The sequence below is a fragment of the Typopeltis vanoorti genome, chromosome 21 (assembly GCF_054136105.1).
Source record: "Typopeltis vanoorti isolate ZY-2024b chromosome 21, IOZ_Tvanoo_1.0, whole genome shotgun sequence".
In the NCBI taxonomy this organism is placed as follows: Eukaryota; Metazoa; Arthropoda; class Arachnida; order Uropygi; family Thelyphonidae; genus Typopeltis; species Typopeltis vanoorti.
In genome coordinates, this window is record NC_143569.1 from 37,904,527 (window position 1) to 37,918,845 (window position 14,319).

General features: G+C 34.4%; 1 protein-coding gene across 1 annotated transcript in view; it reads right to left on the minus strand.

Moving 5' to 3' along the window:
• The window catches only part of LOC150094747 (uncharacterized), a 437,902-nt gene that overhangs the window by 251,253 nt on the left and 172,330 nt on the right, over positions 1 to 14,319 (minus strand). Inside the window, exon 9 of the mRNA XM_090410976.1 lies at positions 503 to 1,309. Within this exon, the coding sequence (XP_090267102.1) occupies positions 503 to 1,309 (807 nt within the window). The remainder of the gene's footprint in view (positions 1 to 502; positions 1,310 to 14,319) is intronic.

Genomic DNA, 14,319 nt, shown 5'->3' on the forward strand with positions numbered 1-14,319 from the left:
TTTTTTTCCTTGTGAAAAGTCAAGAAATTTCATCTTTTGACTTAACGGAAGCACTTTATGGCTTCTCTTTGGCATATCCAAATTGCCAGCATCACTAATCGTATGCTCTGGTGCCATTATTAAGTAAAATAAGGGTTACTTGAACAGAAGTACTGTGATATCATGAGTCGATCTGATAACAAGACTATTAAGTGACTAAAAGGCGGGTAGGATATACAGTACAGTGCGGATACGCTAGACAAAGGGATGATTCATATCCCGGGTGGGATGCCACAAGATTTTATCAGCTACTCAGAATGGCACGCAATTTAAAACTTATGAATTGTTTATATCTGGAATTTTCCATTTAATATTTTTGGATTGAGGTTACTGCAAGTAACTGAACTGTGGAAAGAGAAACATGGATAAGGGAAAGGGATTACTGTATTGTCTTTTAAAGGGCATCTGAACCATTTATAAACATTAAATGAACAATGCAGGTTATAAAAAATTGCACACTTACATTTTCTTCATTCCAGGAAGAATCGGCTTCAGCATTTCGTCCTTTTGGCAAGCGTTCTCTGTTTTTATCATTCCGTACAACTTTCTGTCCAGCAGAATGTGGTGATACCAATTTCTTAGATCTATTATCATCATCTCGTTTAGTATACTTTTCATTTGGCCTATCTTTTTCTTCCTTCCCTCTGGGTGAGTCTTCTCGTGCATCTCTCTTTCGTACTGATGGCTCTTCAAAGCTTTTTCGTTTGTCTTTAACATCACGATTATTTCTTAATGGAGATAAAGAATATTTTCTCCTGTCAGATGTCTCATCCCTTCTCCCTTCTGAATGTACTGGGGACCGAACTCTTTTCAGAAGAGGTGCATCTGCTGCTCCTCCTCCATTTCTTTCCCTGTGTGGAGATGGTGTCTCTTTATGGCTTACAGTTTCTCGCCTAGGAGAAGAAAGCCTTATTCGCTTTACAATTTTACTGTCTTTGCTAGATGAGCGCTTTGAATGTAAAAAGACATCTTCATCTGGTGCTCTTCGCAAAGTTGTATGGCGATCAAATTGTCCTTGTTTTTCTCGTTCAGGAGAAACATAAGGTTTCCGGCTACTAAATTGCTGATTGGCTGGAGAAAGAGAACGCCGCTGAGACCTTGCGGGAAGTTGATGAGTTGGAGATAAATCTCTTCCTCTTTGCCTGGGTTTCAGAAGTGATTCTTCTACATTTCCTCTCTGTCTGTGCTTCTTTGAAAATGGAAGTGATGACAATGCTGTGCGATTTGGACTGCTAAGAGGAGGTGGTGTAGGAGGGTGAGATTTTGTTGTCTGAAAGAGAGATGAAAATAAAATGTGTTTAAATGCCATGAATGATGTTTTCTATTTACTATACAATATTACAGCAAAATATAAATATTAAGTACTGCATAAATGAATATTTTCTTTTTAATATAAACCATTAATATCAGTTCATTAAAAATTTGTTATAAAACGTGATTAAGGATTTTAATCGCTTTAACAACCATGATTTTGTAACGAGAAAGATGGAACCTATTAAATACATTTCTTGAACAGCTGACAGTCAGAGTTTTTTTTTGGGAAACTGGGAAAGAGGATGTTCCAAAGAACAGAGGCAAACAGAAATGAAAGAGAGGAGGATGAGCAGCTAGTTTAGTAAGTATGATGACGAACTGGATATAGATGTTGATCAGCAGATGGTGTTTTCCTTAATAATGGCCAGTTTTACCAAATATAACTACTAAACCAGATTCAGAAAAGTTATAAAACAGAAACAGAACATCTATGATAACATAAATAGAACAGATCTTTGAGAAGGGGGGGGGTCACAATTAATCAGATTCAGTCTTCTGATTAATTGTGACCCCCCCCCCCCCCTCCAATTGTCAGTCAGTCCAAGAAGAGACATATGATCCTACATGGAGATCTATTACGGTGACGTCAGATCTTTCTTCAGAGAATAAGACAAGAGTGTGTTTTGACAATAGCGATGTTCATTATATTGGTTTTATTTTGCTGAGGAATGGGGATATCAGTGTTTGAGGAATTGGTTACTGAAGATCATGAAGCCAGGAACATTTCAGCACTATGAAGTTTACTAAATGAAGAAGAAAAAGAATAATGGAGTGTCAAATGTTAAAAATAGCCAGGATCTGAGATTAGTGAGAAAAAGTAATTTAAATATAGGAGAAGGACTATGGACAAACCTATCGCACTCTGGAATTTTCAGGACTAGTATAGAAATATGAAGAAACCATCCATGAAGACATGCAGTGAATGACCAAACAGAAAATTAGCCTAAGTGCAAAGGATAACAGGCAGATCATATCATAGTTTGCCAACTGAACCTGTAGAATTACTGAAGCAATTCATATTAATATGTATCATGCAACTCCTGTATGAGACTGGCTAACTAACCTGGAGTTAAAAAACCTTACAATGAACATTTACAAAGCAAGTGCTCATTGTAAGGGGTTTTTAAATGAAATCACTCTGTTGAAATGATTTTGATTTTGAAATTTCTGCATTCTAACTAATCTAACAATGAAGTCATCTTCCTTGGTAACTTTTAATGTCCATAACTCTAACTGGTCACTTTTTCATATTCCAATGACCTAGCTGGAAGAGCTATTTGTTATAAGAAATGGCCTAAAGCAAAATGTTCTTCTGTCAACAAAAATTAGTACAATCCTGGAAATGTCATTTCATTTTTGTGCCAATTTTTCTTCTTCAAGAAAAATTGATCTGTTCTCTTGGCAGTTTAATTTATGTTTCCAATGGAACATCACCTTTCAGCCAATCATAACCTTATACTCTTCAGCACTATAACACCACCACCAATTGGGATGATCTCCAAGGCATGCACTGTAATGGCACAGACAGTGAATTTTAGTCCTTTGAAGTCAGACTTAGCTTTGTTAGTGACTGTTTTGAAATTGTTGCCAGCTTAATGGTAGGCTACAAGGGAAGCCCAAAGTTTTTACTTCAAATCGCTTTATGCTGTGTTTTTCTTGGCCTACCCTCTTAGAAAATCGTGGCTTGGATCATGGGCAGGAATTTTTAACAGCACGAGGAATGAAAGCTCTCATTCTAATTTCTAACATAATTTCTGTAACATGGTCCCAACATATATCTGTATCTGGTTTATATTATTTGCACAACTCTTCTGGATGGTACTGCACCTATTGTGTGCTCAACAAATGTACCCGTGAACTAATAGTTGTCCTTTATCATCTCTACACTCTGTTACAGCTGGCATGCCACAGCATGGAAGCAGGATTATATTCATAATAAGATTAAAAAAGCTATTAGGCAACAAACTACTAACTGACTGCCCTCATGTTGGTACTATCTAAAGTAATGGAAAAATCATCTGTCATTGACTTCTTTAACAACTAGAAATGGGACATGTGCATGGATTTGAAGAAACTTGTGCAGTTGCATTAGACATTTTTAAGACATTTTATAGGATTTAGAATTGACTTCTCAACAAATTACCATCTTAAGGTTTGCTTTCACCTTTTTAAATTTGATTGCCAGCTATTTCTGAGGTTATTCAGCATACGCTACAAAGGAATGTCTCACTTCAGATTTGCAAATAATGCAGGTGTTCCTCATGGCATAGTTATTTCACCAACCCTCTTCCTAATATACATAAACAGCCTTCTCGCATTGATCCTACATAGCTTTGCTAAACATCTCACACTTCAAGATCATCTATTATTAATGCCTGTTTCTCCATCATCATCATCAAATTCCTGCCATGTACCCTCAAGGGGTGTACAGGATATGATAGTACTACATGAAAAAATTACATCATTACTAACTTCCTATCTACAATTTTCCTCCAAATCAGTCTGTTACTTGTCAAGACTCCAACATTATCAGATTTTATATTTCTATCGTCTAAGGCACTTTGTACCGTATCAATCCACCTATATCTTGGTCTTCCTCTAGGTCGTTTTCCTGCCAACCAAGCAGAGAACACTTCTTTTGCTAATCTCCACCATTCTGTTTAAGTGACCATACCACCTGAGATTAGCTCTGCTAACGCATTTCTGGATGCTGACAATGCCAAGTTCTTTCCTAATATCCTCATTTTTAATATGATATTGCCATTGATGCCATCTGTTCACGCCTGTAATCTTTCTCAGGACTCTCATATCTGCGGTCTCTAGTCTTTGGTCAAGTGTTTTACTTCTGACCCAGCTCTCAGATCCATAAGTTAAAACTGGTTTGAACACTGTCTTGTATACAGCTAATTTAGTGTTCTGACTAATTTCTCTCTTATTCCATATGAATTTATTCAGTTGACTTCCCACCATACCAGCTTTGCTGATTCTGTTGTCTATTTCTATATTTAATTTACCATCTTCAGTAAAAATCGTGCCTAAATAGCTGACATGTTTTACTTGTTCCACAGGTTCTCCATTCACAACACAGTTGACATTTTCAATGATTCTGCCTATTTTCATTGTCTTTGTCTTTGTATTGCTGACTTTCATACCATATCTATTACAACAGTTATTCAATTTAGTCAGAGAATCTTGCATACTTGTAGCGGATTTATTTAAAAGTATAACATCGTCTGCATAAAGCAAAGAGCTGACATTAACATCTCCAATTTTGATATCATGTTTAATACCACTTTCCTTCATAATGTGATCCATATAGATAATGAATAACAGAGGGGATAATGTACATCCTTGTCTCACACCAGATTTAACATTAAACCATCTTCCTGTATTTCCTTCAATTCTAACTGCTGACTTACAACTCAAATAAAGACTAAGTATTGCTTGATGCAATGCCCCATTGACCATATAACTGCAGCGTATTGAATAGCTTCTCTCTTGGCACCTTGTCATATGCTTTTTCCAAATTGACAAAACTTAAATACAGATCTTTGTTATATTCCCATGCTTTCTCGACTATTTGTCGTAAAGTGAAAATCTGATCCTGACAGCCTCTATTTGGCCTGAATTCAGCTTGTTCTTCATCCAGCTTTTCTTCCACAATTCTTCTCAACCGTTCCTAAGTATACTTGCATAGATCTTGCCAGTAACGCTCAGTAGCGAAATACCTCTGTAATTCTCAAATTCAGTTTTATTTCCCTTTTTATATATGGGTACTATGAGAGCTCTACTCCAATCATCGGGAATTCGTCCCTCTGTCCAGGCTTTCTGAACAATGCAGTGCAGCCACTGTAACACTTTTATACCACCATACTTCAGCATTTCTGGTCGAATATCACCTACTCCTGCTGCCTTTCCACATTTCAAGCCTTTGATGGCTTTTTCTACTTCAAGTATGGATATGTATTCCTGACTGCATGCCTGGTCAATGTTTTTTACCATTGTGCTGTCATCACTGCATGTTTCATTTAGCAGTTTTTCAAAGTAATTACTCCATATTTCAAGGATATCTTTTTCTCCTGTTTTCATGTCACCTTTATCATCTCTAACTCCTTTTACAGCACTCTTTCCTCCATTCCTAAGCTTCTTCAACAACCTCCAGAATATTTTGCCACCTTCTTGATATTTATTTTCTATATTCTTGCCAAAGTCCTCCCATGACTTTTGTTTAGCTAGTTTTACACAGTGTTTAGCATTCTTGCATTTGTCTCTATATTCTCTAAGAGCACAAGCTGACTTATTTGACAGGAACTTTTGATATGCTTTCTTCTTTTCCCTCACTGCCTCTTTAACTTCCTGTATCCACCAGGGAGTTCTGATTTTTTTATCCTTGCACATCAATCAATGTTTTCTTCAGAGTTTGCCACTGAATCTCCAAGGTTTGATTCCTGTTCTCAAACTCTTTCATTTTCTTTTCAATAATCTTTCTGTATTTTAGTCTACAGTTCACATCTGAGAGCTGCTCAACTTTTATTCGCTTTAAAACTTTCTTACATGTTATTCTTTTCAATAAGAAATTCAATTTTATCCTGCTCAAGACTAAATAGTTATCGCTTCCAATTTCAAATCCTCTGTACATTCTGGTGTCCTGCACCAGGGAGAAAACATCACTATCAACAATAACATAGTCAATGAGACTTTTCTTATTCCTTGCCTCTTCTCTCCATGTGAATTTGTGCACATTTTTATGTTGGAACATGGTGTTAGTAATAACCAGTCCATGTCCTGAGCAGAAATGCAACAGGTATTTCCCATTATTGTTAGCTTTGCTCTTTTTCCAAATTTTCCCAAAACATTTTTGTATGTCTGAAAATCACTTCTTACTCTGCTATTTAGATCCCCAACAAGGACCAACTTTTCCTTTTTTATTTTGTCAGCTGCTTTCTCTAAATCCTCAAAAAATTCCTCCACTTCTACCTTAGTAGAACCTTCTGTGGGACCTTAGGCTCAAATAAGTCTTATTGTCCAGTTCTCCATTCTGAAAATTGCCCACATCACTCTACTTGAGACTGCCTGCCATTCAAGATGATTAGCCTCGTATTTAGTGTTGAATACAATGGCTTCCCCTTCTTTTCCTTGATTGTCATTGCTTGAATATAATATTTTGTATTTATTGCTCAGAAAGATCTCACCAGTTTTTGTCTTTTTTGTTTCAGTCACCCCTATTATGTCGATGTGGTACTTATCTAATTCCTCAGCTAGCTCCATTTCTTTGCCATTCAGGCTTCTTACGTTGATAGTACCGATCTTTAACTCTGGTGATGTTGAGTTGGGGTTTGTTTTCAGATTTGTTCCAGCAGCTGACTTTTCGCTGTTCGCCCTGGTTCCCTGGCGAAAACAACGTGGGCCTTGTTTAACCTGGCGATGCCCCAGCCGGCATGAAATTTTGTCATGTTGTGTCATCATTTTTTATTTTGGTTTAACCAATAAGAATACAATTTGGGCGGCTAAATCCCAAATTGCCAGCCCATCCTCATTCGTTCAGTATCAAAGTAGATACCCAACAGGGTGCACCACAAGAAGGTGAGGATTGGACATTAGGTCAGAAGCCCTGGTCGGTTCTCCACATTCCTTTAAAGGCAATGTGGAGGTCTCCTCTCAGTTATACAGCTTTGACCCTTAAGCACCCCCTGTTCAACCTGTAATGCTTCAAATACTCAATTTTGACAGATGCCATTAATAGTAATGTTTTGAGCTTAAAAAAATAGAATGCTAAGTGTGTAAGCCAGACATCATTGTAGAAATGAGGTAGTTTTGCCAGAAAAGGTTGGGACTAAGTGTCAGGATTGGGCAGAACTGGGATTTATACAGAAATATGATCTTGACTGCCCAACTAGAAATTCTGTACAAATCTCACCCAATCCTGCTCTCATATATGTGGTGATGTACCAATAATCTCTCTAAAATTCTTGAAGAGGGTAGACTGGCTAATTTGATGACCCTTCTCTCACAGACTCTTTTCAGCCACTAGCTCATAAATGGTCAGTTTCTGCATTGTGTGTTCCTTTATAGATCTTTCCATGGATGCTGTTCAACAGAACTGGCATGCAATATAATCCCTTTCGTGCCAAACTTACAATAATATGAGAAACAGATATCCAACATCCAGTTTCAAGTGTTAACCTACTGCATTTATTATTACTACCATTCATCCTTCATTCCATTTCTGTTCTCTGGAACAATCTTTCTCATGAAATATTTTCCAAAGAAGAACTTCTAGCACAAAAAGAATATCAACAGATTACTTTTTTTTGATTCATGTCCACAAACAGCATTGATCTGCTATAGGTTCTATGAGTGATATAATGCAATAATAAAGATAAAATAAATAAATAAAATAACATTCTCTCATTATAAAAAATACTGAAATGTTCTGGCCATAGCCCCAATAGGCAAAATACTATTCTAAAAGAAATTCACTATAGCAAACTATCCAGAACAATTAACTAGTCCTCTAGTCACTAGTATAATATATAATAAGGGCAAACTACATTAAAGTTCTGTGGTGTGTCCTATAAAGATTCTTACATAGGTCATTCCAAATGAAAGACAAATAATGTTGTGGTTTTATTATTTTTTTAAAATATATCAACTCACACACAATAAATCATAAAACCTAAAGCATCGATGAGATATATGTGGGGGGGGGGGAAGAATCTTCAAATGTTTTTTGACAAGTGGAATTTTCAATGGATATAATGGTTTAAGAAAGAATGTTCCAGAAAAAGAGAAAAGCAGACAGAATGAAAGGAGGATGAGAAAATTGGTTCTGTATGAATGAAGCTAAATTGAGCAGAGAGAGAAAAATGGGAGAAATGGTGATGTCCTATTTGATGGAGTAGTGCCATGAAAATATCTAGAGAAAAGCATAAGATGGAAAGAGAATGTGTAAGAAACAGTGAATGGAGGTAGAGAGTGAGAGAGAAAGAGAGAGATCATATACGAATCAGAATGGCCTCTTTTGGAGAGCATCAAACATCTTTTGGATGATTTCTGATACATTAACCAAATGTGAGAACGGTGTTCTAAAGTAGGGTAAATTTTTATTATATGGACATCACAAAGGAATGATGTCTCATCCCATGATACCTATCATACCTCTTCTTAAACTCATTCATTGACAAAACAAACAACTGTTTTTAGCAACTCGTTCTATTTGTTCACAATTCTTTCTCTCTCTCTATGTCTAAGCAAAAAAATCTAATCTTTCCACCCTTGCTAACCAAACTTGTACACAACATCCATGGAGTATTTGTTTGTTTGTTTTGAGGTTTAAAGGTGTGAGGACGTCTGTTGCCATGCTGTGCAAGAACACATGCAATAAATAAGCACTATATATAGATCTAAAATGCTTATATAAAAAATAAGAATGATGACAATAATAATAAATGAAGATTTCTTAGAAGTATATTAAGTAATAAATAAGTGAAACAGCATAAACAAATAAAAATCAGTGTACAAAAAATGAATGTAAAAAGAAGGGTATAAAACAAATATAAAAAAGTGCTAAATTCACAAGACATACATAAAACCCAGATTTTTAAAAGCAAATAAAGCTAGGTCACGATTAATGCGAGTTCAAATAATGCGATTTTCGATTTAGTGCGAACTGTACCATGATACCAGGTCGTGTCTAATGTGAACCAAAATTCAGTTAATGCAAGGCATAGTTGAAGTTACCAGGTTACTGTTAGATTTAGATGCTGTTACTTCAGTTTGTACTTGTTTATCTTCATATGTGGATGTGCTGCTGCTGGCCATAATAACGTTAGTTTTTGTGATATGTTTTAATTGTTTTAAGAAAAAATTAACAAAATGGACAAAAAAGAAGATTCCTTCAGATAAAAATACTATCAGGGCAAAAAAGAAGATGCTTGTTATTACATTAGTGCAAAAATTTGATGGGACTGAATGGAATGGATGTGTTCATAGCAACTCTAAAATAAGACGACATATCGGAATGCTGGAATCTACAGTGTGAAATATTTTAAAACACACAGTGAAAATAAAAAAAAAAAGAGTAAAGTTGCATCAGTTTTTTTTTTTTTTTTGTGGTTTGAAACGTCTACAAGGAACAGAGCAACTTTTAACTGTATAGATTAAGGATTCCAATCAAAAATGCATTTCCCTTAGCAGAGCAGCCATTCGGACAAAATTAAATTTGTTTAAGACAGTGAAAGAAAAAAAATAATGAAGTAGAAGAGATATTTAATGTAACTGCTGGTTGGTTTGATCGAGTTTAGCTGCATAATATTAAAATAACAAGTGAAGTGACCAGTGCAAATGAGGATGCAGCATCTAAATATGCTGATGTTTTTAAAAAAAAAATAATTGAAGAGAGGGTGGATACTGACAAACAAATATTTAACATGGATGAAATTAGTTTATTCTGGAAAATGATGCCTTCCAGAATTTATTTATTTAAAAACAGTTCAGTCTACACTGATAAAATATTTCGAAAGACAAATAAGATGTTTTAGTTAGTGTAAGCTTACACTTACCTTCAGGAATGATATTTAGAACTCTTTTGTTTTTATTTTGCTCTCTATAACTACATTGCATTTGTTAACAATAAATTAAAATTATAAATATATTATTTTTATCCTTGACTGTAATATTTCATTAATAAACATAAAAAAACTTGTTAAAAATTTTCTGTTGCATATTTTCATCAAGTTGGAATTAATTACCATATTTTACATATAATTATAAATTCAAATAATGCAACTATTGCATGAGTTTCAATATCTGCATTTATTATTATTTATTATCATATTATCATCCACTCTATTCAACATATAATTAATGATGTTCATAATATGGCCATAAGAAGTCAAATATTTCAGTACTCAGATGACACCACACTACTAGAAATCCACACAGACATCAACACAGCTCTCTCCAAAGCACAACAAGACCTAAATAAAATCACAACATACTTCTACCAAAACGCAATTCTAATCAACAGCACCAAAACACAGATGTTGATAATACACAACCCAAGAATCATGCACCCCACACCACGATCAATACACTGTCACATATAATCGCTGCATTAACAACAAAAATACTTGCCAATGTCCCGAAATCAAACCTGTAACACATGCAAAATACCTTGGTCTCTACATGGATTGCCACCTTAAATGGACAAAACACACAGAATACCTACATACCAAACTCCGGATCATCGCAGCAAAACTCTTCCAAGTAAAAGACATTATTCCATCCAACATAAAAAAAACTCCTATAACGGTATCTGCAAATCCCTACTCAGATACGGTATAACAGTCTATGCAAACACATCAAACAGCCACCTAACAATATTAGAAACATTACATAGGAAAATTGTGTCAACAGTGATTTGGACACCTTATGTGCAACAAACCATATCCGACCAGCACATGGCGACACACAGAATCCTGAGCATTAAAAACTGAAAACACTACATAACCCCTTAAGAAGGAATTACTTCAACATCACCTATCGAAACAACAGACACACATATCGTTAACACAACCTACAACAACTCTCTACATCCCTACACCCTTCAACAACTCATACAGTTCTTTTGTGAGATCACATCAGATACCCATGCAACTCAACAACCTACCAAGAAATTTAAAACACATAAATAACTACAGAACATTAAAACACGAACTCTGGAAAATATAACAACAAAGTTAATATACCATTAACACTAATATACACATCACAAATCACCAGCATCCAATGCCTACATCCCATACAAAAATAGTAACAATAACATAAATAATGACGGCTAAATCCCACTCCCTTCATAAAAGCTAACCTAAGCTTCGAAGTAGGTGGGATTAATTCGCCTCACTCATCTACATGTAATCCTTATAATCAAAGAATGCAGATTATGTAATAAAACAGTCAGTAAAGTGTATAACAGTAACTTTTAAATATCAGTAGATACTGATATTTAAAAAAAAAATATATATATATATATATACTGTGTATATGTAAATAGGCTGTATAATAATAAGCTATGATACTGATATTGAAAAAAAAAAATTTATGTACATTTATATTTAAAAAAAAAATCACTGTACTCTACATTTGTACTGAACAGAAAATGTAATAGTATACTTTATTTTATATATGTAAATACTCTGTATGACGATAAATAAAATGTTATTACAATTAAAAAAAAAATATATTATTATTATTATTATTATACAAAAATTCTGTATAATCTTCATTGTTAATATTAGAAGAACGTGTTGTAAATACATAATATAGAGGCAAAAAAGTATTATTAAAAATTTTAATTGAAATCCAATGTAGAAAATGCAGCACTTAGTGCCGAATTCTGTAAAATTATAACTTGCAATGTCACTCAAGATGTTTATTGTATGTTTAAATATTTTAGCAATAAATAAATAATTATTATTATTAAAAAAAAATAATTTTTAGAATTTTTAAATTTTGTAATTTCTATAATTTTATAATATAATTATTATATGTATGCAAGACATAATAAAGTGCTTAAAAAAATTATTATTACGTGACACCTCCAGAGAGTCCAAAGACTTGTCGAGGGAGGGCACCTGCTCTATAGCTCTATCTCTGCCACTCAATCCGCCAACTGACCGCAACTACACTAACGCAATCTACCGCCAACCACCACCACAAGTATTTACAATGACAATCACAAACATCCATGCCCATGGCAGGATTTAAACCCGGATACGCTAACTGGAGAGCGGATACATTAATCACTCGGCCAGCGAGCCAGCCTGGCTAATATGAAATGGTAAACGTTAATGGTCTGTAAAAATTTAAAACTAGACTGACAGTTGTGAAAGTCTGATAAAATCTATCTGAATGTATAGGGGCTCAGAGAAATTATGAAAGTGTTGAAAATAATGCCTGTGTTCGATTGCCGAAATGAGGACAGTCAATTAAAATATGAATAATGGATAGTCCAGCATCACAAAACTCACACATAGGCACGTCATCACCCTTCAATAGGAAGGAGAGTGTAAGATGACTATGACCCATGCAGAGCTAAGCAAGAACAAATTACTCTGTTCAAATACTGTGTAGATTCAACTGCCATAATTTAATTTTAGGCTTAATTTGATAATAAGATTATGTATATTATTTCTGGGAAAACTCCCATGTTACTCCTCTTAATAAACTATTATAATTATGGCTATTTTGCTTGCGTCAGTTTAGGAGTGCCCCTGTTTAAATGTCATGATGTTTTTTATTATTATTAATCTCTCTATTCCAAAATGGCTGCCACTGAGGTAGAAGTTTTTGTCTGATAATCTGTTGGTAATATGTGCAGATACTGAATGTTTGAAAAATGAGCTGACCTAGCTGCAGTATCTGTAACCTTGTTTCTCTTAATTCCAACATAGTTTGGAATCCAATAGAAGCCTACATCAAAGCATAGTTTCCATAACTGAAAGAGGAGGATTCAAGACAGCACTGTATATTTCTGTAGCTCTAGACATGTTACTGTCTGAGGAGCACTTTGTGAGTCTGAACATATTATGCACCTTTGGTAGTGATGCAATTTGATATATTTTAGTGCAAGTTCTATCACATACAGTTTGCCTGTAAAGTTGTTACGCTCTATTGGGATTTGTGCAGATATAATGCTATCTGGAAAGACAACACAAGATCCTGCTATGTCCTCTGAATTTGAACCACCTGTACAGACAATCACAAAATCAGAGCATTCAGTTCTATAAGCTCAGAAGTGCAAATTATTGTAAACTTAAAATATTCTGTTTCATATTACCATTTTCAATGGAGCTACTACAACTCTGTAAGTTAGTTCTTATGTTCTCATCTTTTATGCAAAGTATCCCGTTTGAACTCGGAAATAACCTGGCTGGATTAAGCTTTATAAAATCATCAGGTACTAATCCTTCTTGGGACCAATTATATATATATAGGTCTCCAAATGGATCTTTTTATTGAGCAATGGAATTGTTATCCCAAGTTTCGACAGTGTGCTTCCTAGCCATTTCTTTTTTAGAAGCACTTAAATGTGTGCATTAACATTTGTATATAAACAATTCTTCCTTACACCTTTATGCTCTTGTTCTGTGTGCAGCCCTGTATTCATGAGGTGACCAACACCAATTTCATCCTTATTAGGAGGAGTACAGTTTGCCAATGTTCTAGAACACTCAGAGGACTCCTTACAAAATTCAATTCCATATAGTGAAATTATTCTAGAAAAAATAATCAGAGGAATACTTATGCAAAAATAAAAATTCTTCTCCTAAGACAACATGGAATACACTACTGGATATAGCATTTGAAACCAATAGTTCAAGTGTCACAGTAAGAGAAAAATCAGGAAAGAATATTCTACAGAGATACTCTGAATAATAGACAAATCTTGATTAAAAATACTCCACATAGATTTACAAAACATGTAAGTCTTCTTGTAACTTGTATATAGTTAACTCAGACTGAATATTAAATGTAGACCTTAAAATTTCATCTTATGTTTTAGTAACAGCTGAAATATTATTATCTATTCTTTTTTTCTAAACTATTTCTAAGTCTTCAATATTCTTTTTAAAATTATTTTTCTGCAAAACCTTATCAGAATTAGTCTCAGAAAACATTTCTGATTTAATCAATTTTATTTTATCAGTTTCAGAGTTATGCATATCATCTCTGACTTTAATAAACTATGGTAAGTTATTATGATTCAGAGTGAATTAATGATTCCTCCATCTGAGCTATCTGCAGTACGTTTTCAATAGTAATAACATCAAGCTTATAAACAGCTCTCATTAGTTCAGATTTTAAACCGTTCCTAAACTGAAAGAAAAGTGTTCTCTCAACATATTCAGAATCAGATTTTCTAAAACTATATAACAGATTTGTAAATTTATCATAAAACTCATG